The sequence below is a fragment of the Dendrobium catenatum genome, unplaced genomic scaffold (genome assembly GCF_001605985.2).
Source record: "Dendrobium catenatum unplaced genomic scaffold, ASM160598v2 fragScaff_scaffold_178, whole genome shotgun sequence".
Lineage (NCBI taxonomy): Eukaryota > Viridiplantae > Streptophyta > Magnoliopsida > Asparagales > Orchidaceae > Dendrobium > Dendrobium catenatum.
The window spans coordinates 858,321-885,031 of record NW_021318640.1 but is presented as its reverse complement, the minus strand read 5'-3'; the positions used below and the strand labels follow the sequence as shown (position 1 = coordinate 885,031).

Genomic DNA, 26,711 nt, shown 5'->3' with positions numbered 1-26,711 from the left:
CATCCCGAGAGTAATTTATTGTTTATTTCTAGTATTTAAGCTTTGCAAATATAACACACGAATATAATTAACAGAAAGCAGTTTGCTGACGAGTACATCAGCCTGAAATCAGATTTTGTTCAAAAGAAGAAACTATTCATGTACTAGATAGAATGCAATCGGATGACGCACCAGAATTTCAGTTCAATGCAACACTACTTTATAAACTTCCAAATAAAACTAATCATTCCAAGAAACTCCCATCACCTTCGCAGCAAAGCCATATCGATCAGCAGCCTCATCAATCTATAATAAAATCAGAGGTCATTCATAATAAAAAGAGCACAAGTAAAATCGTGAGGCATAACAATATGAAGGAGGTCAAGTATACAAACCATTTTTTGGGTAGGTCGACCAGCTCCATGACCAGCCTTGCGATCAATGCGAGCGATGATAGGATTCTTCTGTGGACTATTCTCCAGACTCATGCAGAGTATGTATTGCATGGTCTTCAGACATTAGAGGAAACAAAGTATTTCATTATTTGAAATAATATGGTGAGAAAAAAAAAATTATCAGAAAGTTATATATAGGTAATTGTCAAGTGGCAACATAATATTTATTCTTTCGCATTAAAAATGAAGCGTTCTTGCTAAAGATTTAGGTTTTTTTTGGGACAGTTTTCTTAATGTTTTCTAAAGTTATTTTCTAATAGAAAGTTTTTTGAAAGTAATAAAAACATAGTGACCAAAAACTACCCCAAACAAAATCTTAGATATTTAGAAAAAGAGCACCATGTCCATCATGTAAACTACCATGTTTGTTTGTTGGTTTCACAAAGAGAAAGTTGTTACTTAAACAAAAATGATAATAAAAGCTATATTATATATATATATATATATATACATATGTGCTAAATATTTATAATAATAATAATCTACATAGGTTATTATAATAATTTATCCTAATTATTGACGTTATTCTTCTTTATTATATTTTTCTTCCATTGCTCTTTTCTTATCTATATACAAGATTACAAGTATACTAACACCAGGATCAATTAATAAAGAAGTATTTTATTTTCCGAACAAGTCGTGCTAAAAATAGTAGTGGAGGGGGTGGAACCTAGAACCAAATCCAAAAAGATTTCGGCACATCTTGTGGGGCCCAACAAAACAATAATTCATTATGTTAGGAAGGGAATTAAGGAGGGAATTAATTAGGGAAAAGAAGACTGATTTGAAGGAGATCAATTATGAGATGTTTCCTAATTAAAGATGGCAGGTTTATGAGGCTAATTTGGAAGGGATTAAAAGATGTTTCGTAATGGAAGAGAGCTGATTTGGAGGAGATTAAAAGATGTTTCCTAATTGAAGATGACATATTTGAGGGCTAATTTGAGAGGGAATTGGGGGAAGGGCTTTTGATATTTGTTGTTTATTGTTTGCTACAAGTGGGTTTATGTTATGTTTTGTATGAAGAATTTTATTTCGGAGTTGTTATAGTTTTCTTTTTGGAGGACTTCCTGGTGCAGTCTAAGTTGTTTGGGAGAGCCAATCTACCTCTCGAATTGAAGATCACATGTATCTAATTTTTTCGTATTGAAGTTATAATCCAAAATCAGCCATTATTTTTAGTATTTATGCAGTTTTCTCATTTTTCATTTGTTGTTTTTTTGTATCCAAGGAGTATCAAATGGTGTTCAATATTTAATATTAAATTTAATAATTATCTTAAAATTTTGTCCCATGCAGATACTTCTGATCTATCAGTTTTATATCACGTGGCAAACTACTTTAATTTGCTCTAATGAATAATGCATTGCTTTGAATCTTCATAAAGAATTGTCTTTAAAAGTCTTAGTATTTGTTGAGACAAACATATATCTCCCATATTAAAATCGGTATCAAATTGTTAGACCGGTCCTTGGTTGACAGGTCCAATTACAACTGGTCCCTATAGGGGATCGGTCCTTGTTTATTCCAAAAGGGGCGGCGACAAAGAGAGAGGGAGAGGAGTGGGGTCCACCAAAACTTCAAATTCAAATTCTTGGGAGGGAAAGGAGGGGGCGGCAAGGGCTCCTTAGTCATTTGGCTTGATTAATTAATTGTATGCTTTAAGTAGGATGAGAGAATTAGGGGGTTAGGATTATGTTTTGATTATTGAGTTCTTTTGGGTTCTTCTTCTTAGCGTCTTGGGCTTTAGATTCATCATCTAGAGATTGGGAGAGATCGATCCTCCTCTCAAATTGAGGATCAATTGAATCTTGCTTTGATTTCTTCTTTCCGTTAGTTTGCTTCTTGCAATATAAACTACTATTTGGTGTGATTTTCTCTCAGATTTTGTGAGATTGTTCGATGATTTTATCTCTATTGATAGAAATACTTAAGATCTCTAAGTATTTCTTATCACAAATGCAACAAGCCATACTTAATTAAATGGGACTCTTAAAATAGGTGAAACGAGAATTCACATAGTAAGCCATTAAGTAAATCATGTAGTTAGAACAAACAACTGTTACCATGAATACAAAACTTAGCAGCAAGCTTATCCTTAGGTGTGTGAATTTTTTGAAAAGTTTTGGCTAAGAAACATTAAAATATGACATCGAAAAGGAAACCCAACTCTAAAGAATGGATACTTACTGCCAATAATTTTAAGGAGTGCAGAGGCACCACACGATCATCATGATCGGCTGTCAACAGCATGGTCGGAGGATATTGACAAGATGAATCAGAAGTCTCCCATGGTCTCTTCACGTTATGAAGTGGTGAGTATCTGCAACAAAAAATATATTAGAAAATTGGACATAATGAGGAGGTTCAATATACTTCCAACTAACACAAAGCTTTGAGCAACCTGAAAACTCATATTTGATTTCTGAGTAACGATTAAGCATGAGCTAATCACCAAACCATAATTTGAACCATGTAAGTTTTTAGCCAATCTATAAGCTAATCACCAAATTGTAAGTCGAATCACGCAAGTTTTAAGCCAATATAATTATTCAGAGCATTTAGGGTTATGCAGTTCTACAGAGATTGACACGAGTGAGGCCATTGAATATAATGCATAAGCAATAAAATACATACAAAATATTTTCATTTGGGTTGCATACTTACCAAATTGCATTTGCAAAACACATCATCTTTTGTAAGATATTTTTCCAATAGAAAGGAGTTAGTTTTGCAAAAAAAGAAAAAAAAAGGAGTTAATTTTCTTAAATGATTATTTCCACAAAGTTCTATTATATTCAATACCTTAATATAGTACCAGGGCAATTAGCAGTCAATGCTATTTGAGTGATCTACACGCATAAATATAACTAAATTTTTTTTCACTACGAAAAACATCACCGAAAGTTCATACTCCTTGCTTACCTCCAAAAATTCTTCGAGGAACATCAACTCTATATGCTAAAATTATCAGTAAATTGGCTTAAATTTACATTGATTATGCTCGCACTAAATTAGTTTCTAATTAGGCAAACAAATTCCATTCAAGAATTTGCAAATTCTTTCAAATTTGTTTGAAATAATTCAAGATTAATTCAATCACAAGAACTAACGCCTATATGTTCATTCAAGAATTAATCTGGCATGTGTTATAGTCTCAAAGTCTATTCAGCTCGGCTATACTGAAGCCTTTAAATTGAGGATTCAAATTCACTCAACTGAATCTAAACCAAGCTTGAGTGCACTTGAACAAATAAATGACTTGGTCCAATCAAGTAAAAAGTGTTTAATTCCCTTTTTTTAACTACATCTAGGAGTTTCACCCATCTAAATGAGTTAAATATCTATTGCAGCACACCATATCCCTTCTCCCACACATAAATCTAACGGATGCACACCTGGGCCTGCTCATATCTGCCCATTCCTTCATTATAAACGTCAGCTGCTAATCCTCTCACCTAAAATAACAAAAAAGAGGCGATCTTTGACATGAGCAAATAGGACTGTAATCGAAAGTTTTCCAGCTTCATTCATTTAGCCTTTAAGTCTCTTAAAATGTTCAAATTCATTTAATTACTAACTTCATCCAATATTAAGAAGCCAAATTTGAGTTGCTCATTGTGCGGACTAGTTAACTTACAACCCTAATTTTTTTAAAAAAAATTTGCAAAACCATCGCTTCTGTCGACTCATCCCCTCTTCATACATCAAAACTACAAATTGACCCTAGCATGCCTATGGCTAGGGAATGAAGAGGACATCCCCCACAAAAAATTGCAGACTCTTCACTATTGCAAATGGCTTGGGCACACATTGCCTACTCAATGCCATTTGACCCTGCCGACTAACTCTCTCATTATCACTTTAAAATTTACACTCATAGCAACAACTCAGCCATCGACAACATGACACTCTCCAACTCTCATCGTCATTTATTTCTAACTCTCATCACCATCTCACTATCTCTTACTCTCTCCCTCGTCATCTCCAACTATCTCCATTTCCTATTCACCGTCTCTCTTTAACTCTCTACTCATCTCTCTCTCTTTGCCACTCTCAAATTCTTTCTTTCTCCATCTTCTTCTATCTCTAACTCCCTCTTCTATTATTCATTTCCCTCCTTCCATGTACTTTCCTCTCTTGTTTCTATACGAGAGTGGGGGCAATGGGTACCAATGTCACGAGAATCATATGCCCCCACATAAACAACTTCACCACCTCCAATTACTAATATAATCTATTAAATTTTGAGAATTGGAGAGGGAAATAGACTTAGTTTTATTGCACAAAGTTATTTCTTTTTATAGATCTATATAATATATCTTAATAAGGAAACAAATAATTATTGAATAATACATAATTTCCCTAATATAATCCTTCCTAAATCAGCCACCCAAATCTGGAAAGAGATCGGCGTGATCTAGATGGGTGTTTCAGGTGAGTCTTCCATGAATCCCCATGCTAGCATGCATGGGATCAAAGGGTCAAGGGATGGCTAGGAGTAATGAATCTGTTATTCCTATCTTGGTAATTAGTCTAAAAAATGTATAGTTATCAATTCCTTTGGATCGTGAGTTATATTGATTTGTTGAATTTTTATCACATTGTAGCTATATGGATCCTTCCCACTTAATTATTATAACTTCAAGGATAATCTTAATCCATAGTAGCTCACATATTCCTAAGGCCATAGCTCTAAACTCTGCCTTGGCACTAGACCTTGCCACCACATTCTATTTCTTACTCCAAGTAAATAGGTTTCTTCCAAAGAGTGAGCACTATTATAAGGTATATCTTCTATCTACTAGTGATCATGTGTAATTTATATCAGTATAACCTTATGGAGTTATTCCACATTCTCTTCTTAAGATAATCCCTTTCCTGTATTCCCTTTGAGGCAGTGCAATATTCTGTCTACTGCTTACATGTGAGTTTGCTTTGAATATGCATGAACTGGACGACCAAGCGTACAACGAAGGCAAATCTGGTCTGGTGTGGGAAAGGTATATTAATTTCCCCACAAGTCTTTGATAAGCTCCCTTATTTATGTTTGGATCCTCTTTAGCTTCCCCCAATTTGAGATTTGATTCTACTAGTGTTAGTGTTGGCTTACAAGCTCGTTTACTAGTTTATTTAAGAAGATCAGTAATGTATTTCTATTATAAAATGAAGATTCCTCTACTAGAATGGACCACTTCAATTCCTAAGACATGTTTCAATCTACCAAGTTCTTTGATATCAATTTCTTAGCAAGTCATTTCCTTATAATCACTTTCTCATTTTCATCATTCACAGTCAAGAAGATATCATCCACATGTGGGATCCGAAAATTCGCGCCTCGACCTCTTTGCAGCCCCTTTCTTTTTAGTTGTCAGCAAAGAAAGTTTTAACAAGTTTAAGTTCCGAGGTAATTTTCAAAAGACAAATTTAGTTTTAAATAAAATACTACCCAAAGATTGCCCTCATTTTACGAGGCCTTTATGATATGAGTTCAAGTTTCTTATAGGCGCAAGCCCTTATAGTTAATTACCCCTCTAGATAATGAGAGAAAACTTTTGATTAAGGCTAGTTGTTAGAATAGATACATAGTATCCAACATAAAGTAGCAGCAACTTTAGATGTGAATCTTAATATTTAAATTTAGAAATTCACCACCTTCCAATTGAAGGGGATGGTGGGGGGAATGACGATTAACCCGAACAAGATCCCATGGCTCCGTCGTCCCAGGTCATCATGGTCCCTAGTCAACTTAGTCAGAGGGGTTGGTCGACCTAACCTGATCGAAGGATCTTTCTCAGGCTCTCAGCAACCATATGTTGCGTCATCCAAGAGTACCTTGTAGACATAAGGTGAATGTTTCCCGAAAAGAACAAATTTGAATCCGCCTTAGCTAATAAAGGGCCTTGTGCCCTATCGATTATATCCTATTGATTCATTACTCAAGAATTTAAAGCCGTTGGGGAACATAAAATGCTTAGTAAGAGAGCAAAGAATGCTAGAGAGAGGGAAAGTAAATGGGAAAACTTCACTATTAAAAGAGAACTTTTACAAGAGGGGTTGGTAGGGTTTTGAAGAGTTTTTGGAGTTGATTCCAAATGAAAGGGAAGGATCCTATTTATAGCCCTCCCCCTATGCCTAAGAACAATCTAAAGTTCCCTCTAATATTCATGAATGTTGAGTTCTTTAGAATACTCCACATCATTTCTTACACTTACAAAATTTCATAATATTCTAGGGAGTTCTAGAGTATCCTAGATTACTCTCCAAATATATACATCATCCTATAACATTCTAGAGCATCTATAATCTTCTAGGAAACTCTTTGCCTATCTAGAGTCTTTCACAACCTTTCAATATCATGTGACCCTATTTAGGAATGGTTCTAGAGGACTTCTTGGCTTCCACTCGGCATGTCACGCTCAAGGGATTTAGTCAATCCTCCTGTTCTAAGTTTTGGGCAATGACAACACACTCCTTTAAAGAGAATCTTGGCTAAAAGTATGATAATCAATTTGTAATTATGACATAACTATGTGGGCTTGACATGATACATAATTTGAAAAGAACATAAATGAAAGAAGCTTTACTTGTAGTTCTTAATCTTGTGGTAAGGTTATGTGTACAATAGAAGAAGGGAGGCATTGATGGGGGATAAAAATGGGTTTCACCTAACGAGTAAAAAAAAAAAGAAGAAAGTTTGTTTGCCCAAAAATTTATAAACCAATTTTCATTTAGCCTACCAACATCTAGACAACCCAAAGAGTAGTTCTCATCAGTCAGTACAACAACAACAACAAACTTTTATCCTACTACATGGAGTCAGCTAAATGAATATTTTTCTCCATTATGTCTTATTAAGAGTCAACTTCCTGACAACCTAGAGAATCATCCTCATCAATCAGTAAAACAAGAAAATTTTCAAATTAGCCATCAATTGCTTTAACACTCATCAAAGCTGCAAAGTGCAAGCTATATCCTTGGTTAAGAGGAGGGTTTCTCCTGGTGGCCCTAAAATGGTCTACTAATCTATTATTTACTTACATACAAAGGAATTTGATGCACAATGTGACTATGCAAACATAGATACCAAATGGAAATAGCTTAATAGAATTGACAGAGAAAATGGATCATTATACTAATTTTGTCGTGTTGTTTATGTATCTGTAGAAACTAACAAATTTCACAATAGTCACAAAAAGGGATGCTTGATAACCAAAGAACGCCATTAAATACACATGCATTAGTAACAAAAATTTCACACTCAATTAAAGGAAAAAAATCATACTTAAAAAGCCATTGGAATTCATCCTTCTTATCTGAACAACCATAATCAGATGTCCATGCATGACCTGAATAATGGCAAGGCATTAACCAATAAGATTAGAAAAAAATGATGAATAAAAAAGGTCTATAATAGTAATAAAAACGATAGACAAACCTATTGTGAATTTGTGGAACCGCAGCATGTCCATGACACCAACATGAGCAATGGCACAACCAAAAAGATCAGGCCGCTGCAGAGCAAAATGTTCAAGTAATTAATATAGACAAACATAAATTAGTAGATGATAGGCGAGAAAATTCATTATTAACTAAAATTATATAAATACAAAAGAAACAACAGTGCTAGATGCTGAACCTGATTTATGCATGCAGCAATTAGAAGTCCACCATTGCTACGACCTTCAATGCATAGCCTTCCGGAATTGGTATAACCAGAAGAGATAAGGAATTCTGATGCGGCAATGAAGTCATCAAAGCAATTTTGTTTCTTTGAAAGAGATCCTGATTTATTCCATTCTTTGCCATACTCGCCCCCACCACGAATATTTACTATACAGAATACAAAACCTAAATTTCTAGCTAGAACAATCCGCCACACAGTAAAAGTGGGTGTTAGGCTAATGTTGAAACCGCCATAACCATATAGTAATGTCGGATGTGATCCATCTAGAATGATATCTTTTCTTGAAACAATGAACATTGGAATCTTGGTTCCATCCTTACTAGAAACAAAAACCTGATAAACAATTAACGAAAGAGATAAATTATCTACTTCCTTAGTAAGTAGACTTAACATCTGAATGTTGGTGAGGATCTTTATTCCAACAAATAGAAAAAGATGGCAAAATAGTGAGTTTATAATAGATAAAAACATAATACAAAGTTTACCTGTTCAACATGAAAATCATCTCGATTAAATCCAGGAACAGAAACCTCCCGGAATACTTTCATTTCAGGAGCTTCAGAAGACAAGTTGCACTTATAAATAATTCCTGGTGAAAGAAAGCTAGTAAAACCAATGAAAATCTCAGCATCTTTGCGCTTTCCTGAGATCCCAGTAACTGTTCCAATATCTATAGGTAAATTATGTAGCAATTGACCAGTTTTTAGGTCTCTTATTTGCAATATGTACTTCACATCACTAAGATAACATACCAATAGTTGGTTCCCATTAACAGCATAGGCTGACTCTAGCACATCGTTTTGGTCTTCTGGCAAAACATCACTCCATATTTCAGGTTTATTGAGATCAACACGGACTAATTTATACCTCGGAGATTCTTTATTTGTCAAAAATATGAATTCGGTATCATTATTTGCAACAAGATAGTATCGTGCTTCAAAATTGTCAACCAACTTCACAAATGGAAGCATATCTTTGCTTCCTTTCAAGACATGAAGGCCACCAGAAACTGTAGATAAATCGCAATAATATAACTTATTTACAGGATCGCAGCCTTCACAGATAGCTAAAGTAACATACTGCAATGCCAATCAGTACCATTAGCTCAAGAAAACATAAAAGAATTTCATAATCATTGAATCAGATTGCACATCTCCAATAAAACTGAAATTGGCAATTTATGTGTAATGAACATGAATCTTAAATGCAACATACCATAATAGGGAATAAAATAGCCTAAGGATTGTTTTCATGGCAGCTGTAAAACATAGAAAAATAATAGCAGGTCTCCAAAACCAATTTTTTCCCGCCTGGCAAATTGTTGAACAAGTGAGAGATGAATAAAAATATTATAAATCAAGGATAGCTCAAATTCAATTGTACGATGCCATGGCTAAAAGGATGCACCTGATGCAATCAAAGAAAATACATTCTGATATTTTTAGAATATTAATTGCTAGCTTCTAAGTTAAATTCTAAAAACACAAGAGTCAAATAAGAAAAAAAAAAATTAATTGTTGTATTTATTGGGTTCATCTCACTTTATGAGGATGGTTCATGCAATTGAATTTATTGCATGGCATGAATTTCTAATTATCTTTTGAAGTTCATAAGTGAATATGTTGTTGCATAGCTGACAATAGAATGTTCATAAATGCATCTTCATGAGGACTGGAAGATTTGTTGCTTCTTACACTTACCTTGTAATCCATTGAAGAAAAAGGCCACTTTTTTTTTAAATATCAAGGCCACTACCTTCATGACATCATGGAAAACCTAGAGTAATTTTTACCTATATATAACCAATAGATGATACCCATTATAAGAGCATTTGCTTATTTCATTTGATTGTTTTGAATTTTATCAACTTTTCTTGCTTGCCAAAAATTGGGTATGTGATTTGCACATCGTATAAGTTCATTCAAATATTTGTTGCATTAAAAACCTTATCGGCTCTACTGCCATATATATAGAGGATTGGGTATGCCTAAGAGTCAAACCTATTTCCTGTTATATGTGAGATCATGATTTAATTGCGCAATTTAAGGCCGTCTCAACCGACAATGGAGAGTTTACCATAGGAGAGGCCGATGATCTACGACCATGATTATACCACTCTATTTTTGAGATATTATTTGTATTTGATTTATTATTGTACCTTTTTCATTTTTTGATTACCCACCCCATTATTGTACTTTTTCATTTGCCAGCCCAAATCTCAATTCCTAATCCTAACCCTAGCCGCTGGCCCTAACCCTAATCCTCCTCCCTAAGCTGTCGGCCAACACCCTTCCTTGGCTTAAAATTTTCAAAATCTAGTATTCAAAACCCTTCCTAATTTAGCTCCTTTTAACTTTGGAAAATATTTAAATTCATATTCAATTGAATTTGAATTTGAATTTTATTTCCTAAATAAGGAACCCAGTTTTAGAAAAGTCCCTTAAATCACGTCTATTTTGAATTTTAAAAGGATTTGATTTAAAACATCCTTTCCTATGTCTGGATTCTAAATAGAGCAAGCATTAACTCCACTTAAAGCCCCAATCCCCCAAGCAAACCGCCAGCCCCTCCCTCCTCTCTCTCCTACATTATCTCCATTTCCCCTTTGGAACCCTAATCAACCCCTTCATAAAAGGACCGCCCTCTCCTACCCTCCTCCTTTTCCCTCTTTGTATTAGAAATTCAAATTTCAAATCTCCAATCCACCTACCAATTAAATCTGAAATTAAATTTAAGTTTTTGAATTTACTTTCCCTCCCTAGTTAATCCACAAAATCTAAAATCAAATTCAGCCCCTCTGCTAGCCTTGGCCGACCACCCAAGTTCCTCCCTCCTCCCTACACCTCTTCTCCTATGCTTGATACTTCACCTAAGGAAGAAGAAACAAAATCTCTCTCAACCTCCTTACTCATAAATGGTCAATCCAAAACGTGATCACGGTTTCATATTCGACAACCAAGGATTCATCGACATCCTCCGGTCACCATTTTTGCGACATCAACTTTGAGAAAGACCAATCTGTTGAAGACTACGCATAGATGATCCTCTTCTTTCTCGTCACTCGCTATCGACCAACAAAACCCTCCCGTTCAGTGGTGACTTACCTCCGGCTCCTGAGAATGGTGAACTCTCCTCCAAATCTTATCTCTTCTAAGTTTTCCCTTAATTGTGGTGTTAGGTTATGTAAGATTTCTCCATTTTCATCAATTATTAAAGAGTTGAGTGAGGAATTTTAGATAGTGACTAGTCTAAATGTTAACATAGGGATTTTCTGAAAACTTTCATGTATGGCAAAGTATGATTTGAATTGATTATTTTGTGCTCCTAACGATTATCGTATAACTGATTGCCTAATATACTCATCTCTTTATTGTTTTCAATCTTTCATTTAAAATTGCTAGAAGTTGGATAATTATGATTGCTTTGAAATAAGCGTGTAAGTTCCTACTGAAAATCAACCCACGCATTTAGTCCTACATCACCGTCTTAGCATAATTTGATATTTTTTGCCTTGAAGCATGCTCCTCAAGGTTTTTATGTAGGCATATGCCTCAAAAAATGTGAAGCGCGCCTCAACATAATAATCATTGCGAGGTGTGAGCCTTAAAATATTTTGGGATTAGGTATTTAAAAAGATCTCTTTTCTTATTAACCCACCATGCGCTCTCTATTTCTCAGTCTAATTGTTTCACCCAAAGAAGCCACACATCCTAAGCTAAGAGACATTGAAGAGGTAAGGGGAAAAGTGCTACCATACATAAAAAAGATCTTGTAAAAAAACATAGTGCACAAGTTGATATTAGATAGAATGAGAAAACATATTTTATCAAAAGTGTAACTATTATGATAAGAATGTTTAAGGTGGTGTTACAAGGATGAATTAACACCTTTCTCACTTGCACAAAAATATTACACTATGTGCCAAGGTGCTTGAAGAAGTGAAAGAAGAGACCCAAACATATATAAATAAGGCGATGCTGCAAAACAATTCGCAAAAAAACAAATTGATAATAGAATTAATGTTCGATCTTATTATGGGAGTGAGCATAGTGGAAAAGATTCTTCATAATCTTTGCCACTAATAGAGGTGCAAGATAACTCATAGATCAATTTAGAGTAGATTTATTGTTAATTATTATATTTTAAATTATTTTATTATAGTTCATACTCTTTTGAATGTCTTATCACATCGATGTTTGCATTACACTTTTACTTTGTGTAATCAGTTACTTCTTGCTAAATTAGAATATTAACTTCATTATTTAATATAATAATAAGTTAAAATGATAATATATTACTTCTTACTTGACTTTACAATTTTTTTTTTTTACTGTGAGGCTTATGCATCAAAATGTCTTGACCTTGGATAAGATGATCCCGAGAGTTTGCTTTTATTGCTCGAAGAAGAGCTTAGAAGCAAGATATCCAATAGTGGCACAAGAAATTTGACTCATTCATGTTCAAAGATTAATATAATAGAGCCACTTTTGGGTATTATGTTTTGTTAAGAGATTCAATAATTATAATTTTATTATATTTTTATTCTATATCTATGACATAGTAATAAGTGGCAAGGACGCTAACAACATTGACTAGTTGAAGAAGCTTAGCAATAATTTTGTTATGAAGGATTTATGTCTGGTAAAGCAAATTGATGAGGACATCAGAGCATGAATCAAAGGCGGGGTCGTCGATCCACGGCCACGATTGCGTCGATGACTTTTGAGTTATTATATGCATTTGTTTTATTTTGTTATTTGTCTTTTATTATTATGTTGTAATTGTTTTTCCGTCTTTACCCTTACTTAAAGGGAGGTCGTATATAAGCCCTGAGGGCATTGTTGTCATTTTCTTTTCTTGAGTCCTTGTACTTGGCTATTTATAGCCCTATGTTCTCTTTGAAAAATCAATGAATGATTATTATGAAAAAGAAACTTCTTGCACTTGTGTGTTTTGAGAGCGTTTAAGAGTTCTTGGAGAGAACTTTGGAGAAACCCTTAGGAGAGTGAAAATCGGATCACCCACCAACCTTGGAGAAGGCCGGATTCGTGGTTCTACCTTCTCTATTTTTTTTTCTCCCCTCTTTCCTCCCTCAACTAGCTGCCGGCCTAGAGCTCCTCCCCATTGGCTTAAGTCGCCGGCCATCACACAACTCCCCCTCTCCATTGGTTAGACCTAACTCCCTTCCACCTTCACCCAACCTCTTTTCCCCTCACCCCTCCCATGGCCACCCACCATAGCCGCCGGCCTCAACTTCTTTCCCCTCCCTCCAAAATTCAAATCTTTATTTGAATACTTTCCATAAATAAATGATCTTGATTTGGAAAGATCCAATTTCAAATTTCAAATATTTTAAGTTTGAGATTTTCTTTCCTTATTTAAGAAAACTATTTTAGGAAAGTTTCTAAATATAGACCCCTTTGAATTTCAAATTCATGAGGAATTAATTGAAACCTTTCTTAGAATAGTCTTTTATATTTTAGGTAACTCTATTCATGAGTAAATTCAAATCTATTTGAATTTAAATAGTTACCTAAATTATAATCCTATTTTTTGGTAACTTCCTAATTATAGCCTATTTAAATTTCAAATTAAATTGGACGAAATCTTTCATTCCAAATTTAATTTCTTAATTTAAGTAAGCATTGAATGTCTCCTCAATCTCCTCCCTCATCATCAAGCCGCCGGCCCCACCTTATAATAAATCCTAGAGATTTATTTCCTATTCCCCCTAGCCACACTTGGAAAGTACTCAAGACCCCCTCATATGAACCTGGCCGAAATTCCCCTTACTGTGTTCACCTCTACATCTTTCCAAAACTCATTCTTTTACTTTGGGAATTAAATATCTCCCATAGTCCTTGGCTGGCTGAAATCTCTCAAGACCCTCACGTGGAATTTCCTCCACTAAATTTTCTTCAAACTCCTGACAACGTGGATCCCTCTTCCTCCCAAGACTGCAGTTAGAAAATTTCAGTTGTAGCTTTACTTCCTCCACCCTTGGAAGACCTTTAACTGCTGTTTGGAAAATCCAATTGGCCGTCCACATCTTCCAACATTATTGACTTGCCGTCCTGCATCCTTGGAGACCCAATATTGCTGTCCAGAAATTTTGGACTGTTTTGTTGGTTGCCTTGCCACCCAGAGGTCATAGTGTGCTGTCCAAGAGCTTCATTTTGCTATTTAGAGAAACCAGTCCAAAGATACTTTGCTGCCCGCCCGCCAATGATCATCAAACTGCTGTCCCAAGGCAGCTAGAGGTTGCATGTTGCTATCTACTTCCTCTCAAGCATATAAACACCACACTGGAGCTTTGTTCAACATATTCCTTTGGGTGAACTTCTTCCCATTTTTATTTACTTTTCTAATCTCCCTAATCTTGTAGGTGATGGAGATTCATAAGGAGGCGAGTTTCACCTTTGCCTAAGCTTAGTAAACGTAGGACTTTTGTTTCGCTGTTGCCAAAGCTTAGTAAACGTAGGATTGAGTGCACTTTATTTGCTCCTAATCTTATTGTTAGATTAGGAATTTTTGTTGAAAGCTATTTACTTTGCATGTGATTGAATTTCTACTTGTTTTGAATCTCCAAGTATTTGACATATGGCTTAGCCTAAATGTAGGCACCCCTCTTTTGTTTTCTATCATCGTTTTGATTGCTAATAGTGGTAACCGTACGTGCTTAATTCAAGAAATTGTGCAAATTCTTATTTCATCTTTTTAAAGCATATATTTCTACATCACAAATTCTTAGCATGAAGATCTATCGTCATAAAAGAATGATAAAATTAGGGCTATCTTAGACGATTTAGATGAAGAATATGCTTAAGAGGTTTAATGTGAATAAACCCAATCTTGTCGCCTATGTGCTTCAAAAATTCGGCCCGAGCCTCTACCCGCTTGTTGCTATTTTTCTTCAGGGGAGTTGTAACGAATTAAGTTTCGAGGTAAATTTTGGGAAGGCATATTGTTTGTAGATAAGATAGTAACCAGAAATTTCGCCCTCATTTTGCAAGGACTTTATGATCTGAGTTCTAGTTTCCTATAGGCGCAAGCCCATATAGTTAATTACCCCTCACGATAACGAGAGAGAACTTTCGATTAAGGCTAGTCGTCAATCAGATATGTTGTATCTATGGATACGTAGTATCAAGCGTATAGTAGCAGTATGGGCTTGAGAATTTGAAAATATGAAAAGTTTGATATTTAAAATTAGAAATTTCATCATCTTGCATTTAAAGCAGATGGTAGGGAAATGGATGATAGACCCGTTCAAGATCCCATGATTCCGTCATCCAGGGCCATCGTGGCCCCTGGTCTACTTAATCAAAGGAAGTAGTCAACCCAACCTAAAAGAAGGATCCTTGTTGGCATCCACGGGTACTTTGTAGACTTGGGGGGAATGCTTGTCTAAGGGGACAAATTTGAATTCACCTTAACTAACAGAAGGCTTTGTGTCATATCAATCATATCCTATTGATTCATAGCTCAAAAATTTGATGCCACTAAGGAGCGTATTGGCTCTAGCCATAACCACTATCTCGTGGTGCCATTAGGCGGCAAAATCACTCGGTTCAGAGGGTCTCAGGTCATAACCGTTTATCCCGCAGTGTCATTTAGCGACAAAACTACCGGTCAGAGAACATGTACCACGTCCTTATTAACATAAGATTATTTGAGAATGTATCCTAGTGATACTTTCGACTAGGCATTAGCTCTATATGAGCTGAAGTAAATTTTAATTTGTCCACCCCAGTAAATTGTTGTGGATGGTAGATGAATTTTACTTTAAGTGATTGATGATTAATTTCAAAATTTAAACATTTTTGGATTTTGGACTTGGTGAGTGTTTGAGTGGCATTTTGAAATATTTGAAATTAATCCCTCTTGTTGAGATTATCATTAAGTACGGCCATCATCGGGGTGACTTTGAGGTCATTTAAAAATATTTGAATTTTGTGAAAATTTGAGGGCATTTTGAAGTATTTGAAATTAACCCCTTTGGTTGAGATCTTCAATCAACACGTTCATCATCGGGGTGTATGGGGTCATTCATTGACTAAACCTTGTTGACCTATCAACTTGCTGATATGTGATCAAGTTTCATATGCTTTATACCTTTATTAATGAATTTTCTTTATTGAAGGCCTTGAAGGCCTTATATGAATGTATAAAACATATATTTTGGTAGACACCCTGACAACATGGTTTAAAATTGCGCAATAAGAGGCGCGCCTCAGCACAATTTCATCCATTTAAGCCTCAAAGCCTACGCAATGAGTTCAAGATTTGAGGCATACGCCTCAAGTTTACTGAGGCGCGCCTCGCCTCACTGTTAAGAGGCGTCCGCCTCTAAAAATTATGCTCGGTACTGAGCAGTACATGCTCAGTACCACTAGGAAAGTGCTCGGCACCGAGCCAGTACCGCTTGGTACCGAGCAAGTATATGCTCGGTACTGAGCAGTACATGATCGGTACCACTAGGTACATGCTCAATACCGAGCCAGTACCGCTCGATATCGCTCAAAAAAACTCTTACAATAAAATTTTGTTCCGTTATCGCTCAAAATAACTCTTATATGTTAATGAAAAGAATGCTGTGATTTGGGAAAGATGGAGTTTGAGTTGAACTATATTTCATGTTGTTTTATTATTTGGATATTTTGATTTCACTTCATATATTGTGCATTTTTATATTTTATATATTATTTACTCATTACTATATACAAAATTTATCATTTTCTGTTTATGCAATTTTTTGATTTTGAGGCTTACGCCTCGCCTCATGAACGAAAAACGCCTCAATACCCGAATACGTAAATTTAAAACATTACCTGACGGTATGTGTTTGATAGTTCGAGCCGTGTCGACTCTCATCTATCCATATAGAATGATCGGGCTCGAATTACGTTCATTTATTAACCTGTGCAGCATCCCTCTGTGCAGCATCCCTAAACTTCGTGTGTGTATCTAAAACACGCACACCAGGGCTCATGCAGGTGTTTGGGGGCATTTTATAATTATTTGTTAAACTTTGTTGGCTCTTATTTATCTATTTAGGAGGATCGGGTTCAAATTTATTGACCCGCGCAGCATCCCTATACATTACGTGTGTTCTTATAACACGCTTGTCGGGGCCCATGCGGGTGTTTGATTACATTTACCCTTTTTGTGTATCTATGTGTATACAAATTACGATGCATGTGAGGGGATACTTTGAAATATATGTAAACATCTTCTGTCCGTTTGCATGGAGATTGCGGATCCAGTGGTGTAACGTCGTACTGGTTATCTGTTTGTTTCATGCAGGTAGACTGTCATGCACTGCTTATTACTTTCTACGGGTGGGTTGTAGTGCATTAACGAATCTTCTACTGTTGATGATAGATGTTGGCATTTGCTACTACTCCTTTGTATCTTTCTTGTGGGTGGCTTATTAGGTGCACAACTGGTTTCTTTCAGTGGTCCGTAGGCATTTACATTTGTTGTATTCATCTGGCATTTTGTTCATAAATGGCATTTCGTGTACACAACGGGTCTCCTACAAAGGTATGTGGATATTTGCATTTGTTGGATTCTTTATACATTTTGTTGTGGTCTTTGATCCCTACAATACATCCGCTGCTGTTGCAGGTAGATATATTCATTCGCCGACTGAAACTGACAACAGGATACTGCATTTACTGAATTCTTTCTACATCTACCCACAGGAAGCATGTTGTACATACATCTGTATTCGTAGAGAGATTATATGTATTGTAGATCTTTATCATTACTAGTAGACATTCGTATTCATCCATAATTCTTTCTATATTCTACTAAGGATGTTGTATGATGATTCTGCTAGGGTCACTTGTGGGCAAATTGTAATATCTTCCACCACATATAACCCTTTGTTAGTGTTATCCGATGGATGTAATAATAACTAATGTATTTTTCTTGCAAGATCATTCTACCGACTATCATTGACTTCAATTTCATTGCTTGGTTGCATCCACTTGTCATCCACATGCTACTGTCATGTTCACTACACACCAGTCTGATGTCGTAGAAGATCGATGTATTCAGTTGTATGTTGACCATTGTTGATTGTAGTCTCTTGCCATGCTCACTGCCCCTTGCTATGTAGTTCGCAAGATGTCTGATTATGTTGTCTACAATTCATCACTATTTATAAGCAAGTAGTGTTTGCAAGTCTTCCCTATTCACTGCAAGTTTTGTATATGTTCTTCCGCAGTTAATTTGGATCTTGTTATTTCACCAATTAGGATTTTAATTTTGAAGTGTATTTTTAATTTGTTGTCATCTTAATTCGAGTTCAAGTTTGGTTTATCGTTGATCCCAATTCAAGTCTAAATTTTGCAAGTTCCCTGTAGTTCTTTCAGTTCGAGTTCTTTGCATTCAATTTCAGTTCAGGCCCCCTGTAGTCTTTTGTAGTTCAACCAAGTCCCTTGTATCACTTTCAAGTTCAAGCTCCTTGTTGTTCAATTCAAGTTCAAAGAAAATCATCCATTGTTACTCGATTGAGTTCAGCTCAAGTCAGTTTGAGTCAAGTTCTTTGTTCTGTTGTTTAAGTCTAGTTCATGCTTGAGTTCCTTGTGGTCTTCTTGAGTTCAAACTCAATTGAAGTTCAAGTTTTTTGGGGTTCATTTAAATTCTAGTTTAGGTTCAAGTTAAGTTCATTTATTATTTGAATTGAGTAAAGGTCCTTTGCATTCGCTCCAAGTTAGCTGCTATCCAAATTAAGCTCATAAGTCCCAAGTAGTTTTTGTTCAATTCAAGCCAAGTAAAGTCCCTCATAAGTACAAATTTCGACAGGGCGTCTCTGTCACGACCCAACCCGACCGGGACGGATCCCGCTCGCATCGGGTCGTGCCCAAACTCAAACTGACTGAACTGATTCCATGATCTGGCTTTGGAATTTGTTTCAGAACTTTCTTCCAAACATTTACCCACAGAAACAGACACACAGAGCTATTATAAACATCAAAATGCAGCGGAACCGATCATCTATCTTTTTCTTCCTCAAAAGAATCATATACAAATACAGCTCATGGCTTTCAGACAGAAAGAAAACAGAACAGAAAAGCCATGACTGTACAAAAATCAAAAGTACAAAATACCTATAACAGATCAGACTCTGAACTCCTACTCCAAGACTTCCTTCCCTTTCCCAGAACCTGAAAACCACGCAGAAAACAAGGATGAGCTACAACAGCTCAGCAAGACATCAAACCTCCAATCAAAATCCTCAGAATTCACATCAAACACATTAGACAAAAATCCGTACAGAAATCAGATCAACAGATTCGTATATCGAATCAAAACAGAATCAAACAGATCAGGTCAAATCAAAACAGAACAGAATCGTATCAGAATCATAAATCATATCAAAATCGTGCGGATATCCAAAATTATATCAATTCAGAACATATCAAAAGTCAGGACATATTCCCTGACTCTGACAGAATCTCAACGATTCTGGCCCCTTATGCCTCCCTTCCCAGACACTGACAGAATCTCTCGAATTTTGGCCCCTTATGCCTCCCTTTATGCTCATGGCACCAGAACAGAACTTATCATCGGATCCGGAACAGAACTTGTTTTCAGATTTCAGAGCTCATTCAGATTTCCCTGACACAGACGGATCTCACAGGATCCTGACCCCTTATAACTCCCTTTTCATAGCATACAGTCATATCATGTCATTTCAAAGCAAATCCAGACAATTTCAGAAATCGTACAAAAATCCAGCGGCATAACGACAGTATACGAATTTTACACAATTCACAGATTCAGAAATTTACCAAATTACCACAAACATTCACAACAACATTATAAGACTTTCATTCTACTGCACAGACAATTTAGACATCATCAGAAATTACAGTCAAAAAGAAAAAACCGCCGAATCAAAACTATCCGGTCAAAATTCTCCAGAAAATAATTAAAACGTGCGCACTCAGCACCTCAGAAACATACCAAAAGTTACGCGGTAAAAACTGAACCAATCGAAAAATACGGACGAAATTCGCTAACGAAAACGAAATCCGGACAGAAAAATCGTTCAAACTTCACCGTTCTGAAAATTGAGAAAGGCAGAATGTGTCTTACCTTGCGTACACCAATTTCTTGAACTGTCTCGACGGACGGAAACGGACCGGCGTAGCCCAAAAATCCACTTTTTCTCTTTTGCCCTCGACTTTCTCTCTCCTCAAATGATATTTTATAAAAATCTGATTTTCTCTCTATTCAAAACGAGCTGATTTTCATTAAATAAACTTGAGATCGGCCCGGCCGATCGCACGATCGTCAGGACGATCTGAACAAAATCACTTTGTTCTGGGACGATTTCTCAGGACGATAATTAATTTTCTCGGACGATAAAAACCCCTACTCTCTGTCTTTTGCATTGCTCTGATCGTCTCGTCCCTCTGATCGTCCCGGGACGATCCCCGATCGGCCCGGACGATACTGGGAGGAAAACTTTCCTGTAACTTCTGTACACATTTTGTAACAAAACTTCAACTGATCGTCCCGGGACGATCCACGATCGGCCCGGACGATACTGGAGCAAAACTAATGTTACAGTCTCCCCCCGTTCAGGATAAACTACGAGAAATTGTGCCTTCCCACCATGCACAATAAAGACGTGTATGATAGATGTCCATGGACACTGCAACCGTGTCTTCATTCCTACCACACTAATAAAAACGTGTATGGGGTCTTTGAGGGCACCTGTTTTAAAAGGCTGTTGGCTTTCCTCTGCTCAAGGCTACTTATAAATAACCCTGCATCGCCGTAGGCGTCACACCGGGTTCTCATCCCACCACGCGCAACAAAAGCGTGTATAGGCGATTTTCTGGTGCGCCGCGAATGTAAAAATGGGATTTAAGTGATTATCCGCTTCGTCGAGAGCACCGTGAAGCACTTCCTCCTACCCGCAAACAAAAGCGTGTATAGGTGGTTATTTTATCGTGCTGCAAACGTTAAAGGTGGGTTCTCAGAGTTTCAGGGTTTAGAGGGGTTATACCTTTGCGACCGCCAGGTGAAGGGTACAAAAATCGAGACAACATTATTTTTCCTTTTTTTTTTAAATCTATCATTTTTTTTTCTTTTGGAAGCTCTACTCTCTTTTTTTTCGTCTTCCTCTCTCTCTCGGATGGGGGTCACTTGGGTTTGACTGAGGATAAGAAAGGGTTCGGGCTTGATATGTTTTGCGAACCAGACAAGGAGATCGGGCAGAGAGGAGGCGTCGGCTAGACAGGGTCGGATGGGAGCTTCTTAGGCTTGAGGAGAGCAGAAGACTGGATTGTGGGTCTTAAGAGGTCGGCTATGGAGGGATCGGCTAGGTGAGGCTTCGATTTGGGTGGGGTTCGACACTTAAGGCGACGGGATGGGGGAGACGGTCGTAGGAGGTAGGGTTGGGTCCTGGCTCTGGCTACAAGAAGAGAACGAGAAGGAGGAGTTTGGTTAGGTTAGAGAGAAATCTCTAACTCTCTCTGTCTCTTTCTCTCTTTTTGCTTGACAAACCTACAGGATTTGGCCGAAGAAGCGTGCGAAAGGTAAGAAAGATGCTACCTTCTAAACTAGCAAGCTCCTGCCTTCTTTCTTCGTCCGATCCAACAAAAGAATGGCGTCGAAAGAGGCGTCAGTTTGTATGCTTGGAGAAATCAGAAGGCAGCGACGGGTTCGGCTGTGGGATGGATGCGGGAGTTTCGCGTGTGTGGAAGAAAAGAAGAGACAGAAAGCCCATTGGCTCTCGTTTTATCAACGAGTATGGAGTCGGATCGAAGTGAGCAGGAAATCCTACGAAGTGACAGTTCGGCGCTATAGGGCATGGGGCATTGTAGATACAACTAGAGCAGCTATTTTAGCAGGATTTGTGTATGGGCTTTGATAGGTATGACAAAGAATGCATTTTTAATTTGATTTTTTTTTTTTCGATGTGCTGTAGAGGTCAACATCGCCACTCCATTTAAAACCACTTCAAGCTGGATTCCTATCAACGTCCTTCAAACAAGGAATAAGGGAAGAAAGCTCTTGCTCTTTTGCAACATAAAATACCTATTATGGTTCGTATGAGGTTGAACATTGCACATGCAATTGGTGCCATTAGTGCTACTTTGCAAAGTTAATGAAAGAGCATGAGGTAGCTATTAAGTAGGCGTTTCACTATCTTCAAGACATATCGATGTTCAGTTTGTACTTTTGAAAAGCTGGATTGGTGCAAGAAGGATACATTAATGTAGATTTAGTGAACTTTTGGAGGGGGAGCTGTATCATGGCAACTCAAGTTGCAGAAATTTGTTGCCTTATCGACCATTGACACAGAGTATATTGCAATTATTAAAGGTTGAAGGTATTTGTAATGGATAAAAAGGTTCTTTGAAAAATATGATTTAAAATATAATTGTTGTACTAAATTGTGACAGTCAAAGTGTTATCTTCCTAGGAAAAAAAAATCAATTTCCACTGGAAGTCCAAGTATATTGAGTTTAGATAGTAGTGGATCTAGGATGTGCTTTAGAAGATCTTGAAGCTGCTGAAAATCCATTTGGATAAAAATGAGCTAGATATCATGACAAAGTCTTAACAAAGTCCAAGCAAGATGTGTCCAAAGAAAGTTTGATCAAAGTTGTCAGTTAGTTCTTCATGTTATCAACATCTTAGTGAAGAACAATTTGCCTGTAATCCTCCATTTGCTAAGAAATTCAACAGGGAAATCATAGTTTTAATCCCATTACAATGTACATTGGTGCACTTTGGTTTGGATTGGCCATTGACTTTTTCCCAATTGGGTTTTCCACTGAAAAATATCATGATCTCTTATATTGTTTTGTTTTTCTTTTCTCTTATCGTTTATCCATAGATTTAAATAAGGTATTCCGCATTTGCATCTTCTATCCTAATAGCATTGAAGGTTATAAGCTTAATATATCAAATCTTATGAATAAAACTTAACTTGAGCAATTCATCCTAGTGATGTCTCTCCATTATCATAATTCATAACTCAAAAGCACAAGCACAAGCCACTTGAAAGCAATTGGTTAAGTTACTGTGTAGATAACCCTTTAATATATACAAATAATTTAATAGTATTAAGTTAGTCTTAATAATGTCTAACAATGTTTGAATACTCTTTCCAACTAAAGCGCATGCAGAACAAATTAGACAAATATTCAGTTCACAGAAGATGTATTTAGGGAAATAGTATAAGAAATGATAAGCTAGTACTATTTTTATGAGCTAAGTATTTTTTTTATGAGGAATTTTATAAACCTTGTCAAACATGTTATACGATGAAATACAGTGTAAAAAAATCATTAAAAGCATGGACAATTACCGATCAAAATCAACAAATCATGAATGCTGAAGCAACAGGAGAAAAGCATACCAAGGAATGAAACGAAATAAGGGAATTGCTACAGATTTCTTTTAAGTAGTGAGAGAGTATCAGGCTCCAATAATACCTTCCCATCTTCAGTAACAATTGTGTCAAAAAAATACTTGGGATTCTCAGGATCCTTCCAGCACAAGACATCCTCAGACTGATCAGTTCCCAAAAAATGGTAGCATAGCTGATGGTTAAGATTCATGTCAGTCTCTGTCCCTGGATCTACATCACCCCCTTCCCTGTTGGACAACATCAACAAATTAAATACGGGTTCTGTCAGTTTCAAAACCTAAATTAGAAATGAAAACACGAATCACGAATTCTACTAACTTTGGTGCCGGATATCTTCCATAGAAGAATCCATTCCCATCATGAGACCAACTAATGCTTGAAAACTTAACCTGCAAATAATAGAATCAAGTAGCATTTTCAACCCAATCAAAGCAAGGATTCAAACATAAAAATAAATAGTAAATAAAACGAAACGTCAATTCTCCTCTTACCCATGATATTGTATCAGGCTCAGGCATCTTGTCAGCGATCCGCATTACTTTAATGGTAACCCAATCGCTCCCACTCAAGCTAAGCCCGTATGCCAAATACTTTCCATCCCTGCTAATCGAAACAGTGCTAAGAGCCACCGTCCCATCCTGGCTGAGTGCACTCGGATCGAGTAAAACCTCTGCTTCCGAATCCAAATCGCTCTGCAACCAAAATCCAAATCTCAAGAACCTCGCACATAAGCTGGGCTGAAGACGGAATCAAATCATTTCTACAATACCTGGACATACAGAACGCTCTGCGCCTGAAGGCCGGAGTTGTGGAAATAGAAATACTTCCCACCCCGTTTGAAGGGAGTTTCGTACCGTGGGTGGTCGAACAACTTGGTCATTTGCTCGCGCAGTCGCTCCCTTTCCCCGCACTCCGCCAGAACCGAATCCGTAAGCGCCGCCTCCACCTCCACGAACGCCTTCGTTTCCTCCGAATCTGGATTCTCCAGCCTTTGCTTACCAGCAACAAAAAAGCATGACCAAAACCGTCTCATTTATGAAGGAAGAAGGAAGAGATCATTTGAATAACACGCACCAGCGATAGGGGTCGGAAACGAGGACCCCGTGATAGTCGTCAACGATGGAATAGTCGCGGCGTGCCAGTGGGTAGTGCAGCGGTGAGAGAGGGTTGGAGAGGGAACCCATGTCGGCGGCCGACGAAACGATTAAGGAGGAGAAGGGAGTCGGGCGTTGTGAGGAGGAAGAAATGGGTAAACCGGGTCTTAGCACGTGTGCAAAGCGTGAGAGGGGGTGGCGGGATCAAGGCTTTTAAAACCGGACCGGTCCGGTTGAACCGGCCGGTCCGGTCCGGTTTTAAAAGCCTTGGGCGGGATTTAAGGAAGGGGAAACAGAGGAGGATGTCGCGCGCGTGACGGGCAGATGAGATCATGGCGCGCGCGGGGCACGGCTAAGCGGCCAGGCGGGCCGACGGAGTTAGGGGTGTCAATTTTTGACACGACACGAAACCCGACCCAAATCAGATCCGGAAAAATCCGGGTTCGGGTCAACCCAAACCCGAAACGGGTCGGGTTCGGGTTCATGAAATCAACCCGTTTTAAAAATCGGGTCGGGTTCGGGTTGACCCGCCAACCTGAAATTGACCCGAAAGTGACACGAAAACTCATTTTTGACCCGAAAACCCGAGATTGACCCGTTTTTGACCCTTATATCTCAATATTTTGATATAAATTATAATGATATATTGATATGTTGAATTTAAAAAAAAAAATATTTTATTTATAAATTTATATATATAATATTATTTTCAAAATAAATCTAATAATTTCTAATAAATTTTAAAAAATAAATAATTGCAACTTCTTTAAATAAAATTAATAGGGCTACAAATTAATTGGGCCGGGCCAAGCTAAGCTTTGACTTGGTTGAGCTAGAGTTAATTTCCTAAGATCATGTTCGAGTTCGGCTCAAAAAAATTCGAGCTTTTTTTTATACCTGTTTAAGCTCAAGCTCCTATAAAAATCTCTTGTTTGAGCTCAACTCATGTTCATGTTCATCCTCAAGCCTTTTAACGAGCCTATATTCAAGCTTAATTCAAGCCTACGAACGAGCCACGCCCATCTTTCATATGTAGTCCCAATATTTTTCATTTTATAGAGCAAAATTAAGTTGTCAACTTGCATTGCATGGTGTGGGACTAAATAAAAGCAGAGGGCACTGAGCTAGAGAGGGATTGAGTTCGTGAGTGTCCAATCGAGCGAATTCGGGAGCTGGAGAGCAAATAGGGGTGTCAAAATCGGTTTATGGGTCAAGTTTTGGTCGAACCAGCCGTTAACGCGCTACTGTTTGACACTACCCGAATCAGATATGTTTTTACAAACATATCAGAAAAATGCAACTCGGACCCGACCCGACACGAAATGTTGCAACTTATGGAATTTTGCCAAAAAAACGACGTGCTAGCTACGGCAAAGAGGCGGTGCCGTTGGCTTCAGGAGCGGCGGTGGGAGTCTAGAGAAGGGAGAGGGAGAGGAGACGGCGTCAGATTCAGCCCGAGTTCAAATGGAGGCTAGAGGCAGAGGGGTCTTGTGAGGATTAGTTGTTGGCCACTAATGAGGAAGAGAGGGATCGGGCCATCGAAGACCTCAGGGTGCTTCTAAGGTGTGATAAGCTACGTATGGAACTTGTTTGGGCACGAGCGACGTAAGAGAGGAGCAGGAGCTAAGGCTGGCTTTTATGAGGTGTGTGAACTGCGAACGCATTGAAGCAGAGAGGCAAGTGGGTTAGCGCCTTAGCAAGAGATGGGTTAAAGTCAGTCAGGGTCAACTTCGAGTTAGCAGGTTGACCCCGAAGTTGACCTGGACCCGACCCTTTTTTCAAATGGGTCAAAATTTTGGAACACGAACCCGACCCGTTTGTGAAATGGGTTGATCATAACCCATAATTTTTTAGTCAGATGTTTGAGTCATGTCAAATATTGACACCCCTAGAGCAGGAGTTGAAACGAAGAGCGTAGAGCGGGATCGGACAATCAGGTTCATGAGCTGAAGAGCTGGAGCGAAGTGTACAGAGCAGGATCGGGTTCGTGAACTTCTAATCTAGTAGGCTTCTCAAACTTATTTTCAAAACTCTGATTGAGCTCTAATGGAGCTTCTTATTCAAATTCTAATTGAGTTTCTTAACCAGCT

The 26,711-nt window shown here is 37.5% G+C and overlaps 1 protein-coding gene across 1 annotated transcript; it reads right to left on the bottom strand.

Moving 5' to 3' along the window:
• Window positions 1-7: 7 nt before the first annotated feature.
• On the bottom strand, window positions 8-25,006 carry LOC110112191 (prolyl endopeptidase). Its single transcript, XM_020844323.2, has 13 exons — window positions 24,900-25,006; window positions 24,602-24,826; window positions 24,297-24,516; window positions 24,019-24,219; window positions 23,846-23,916; window positions 23,592-23,754; window positions 8,607-9,200; window positions 8,074-8,454; window positions 7,873-7,948; window positions 7,720-7,783; window positions 2,625-2,757; window positions 375-488; window positions 8-285 (listed from the first exon to the last, which is right to left on the bottom strand). Exons 1-13 carry the CDS (start codon window positions 24,953-24,955, stop codon window positions 220-222), a joined length of 2,364 nt encoding a protein of 787 aa, XP_020699982.1. The 5' UTR covers window positions 24,956-25,006; the 3' UTR covers window positions 8-219.
• Window positions 25,007-26,711: the final 1,705 nt, after the last annotated feature.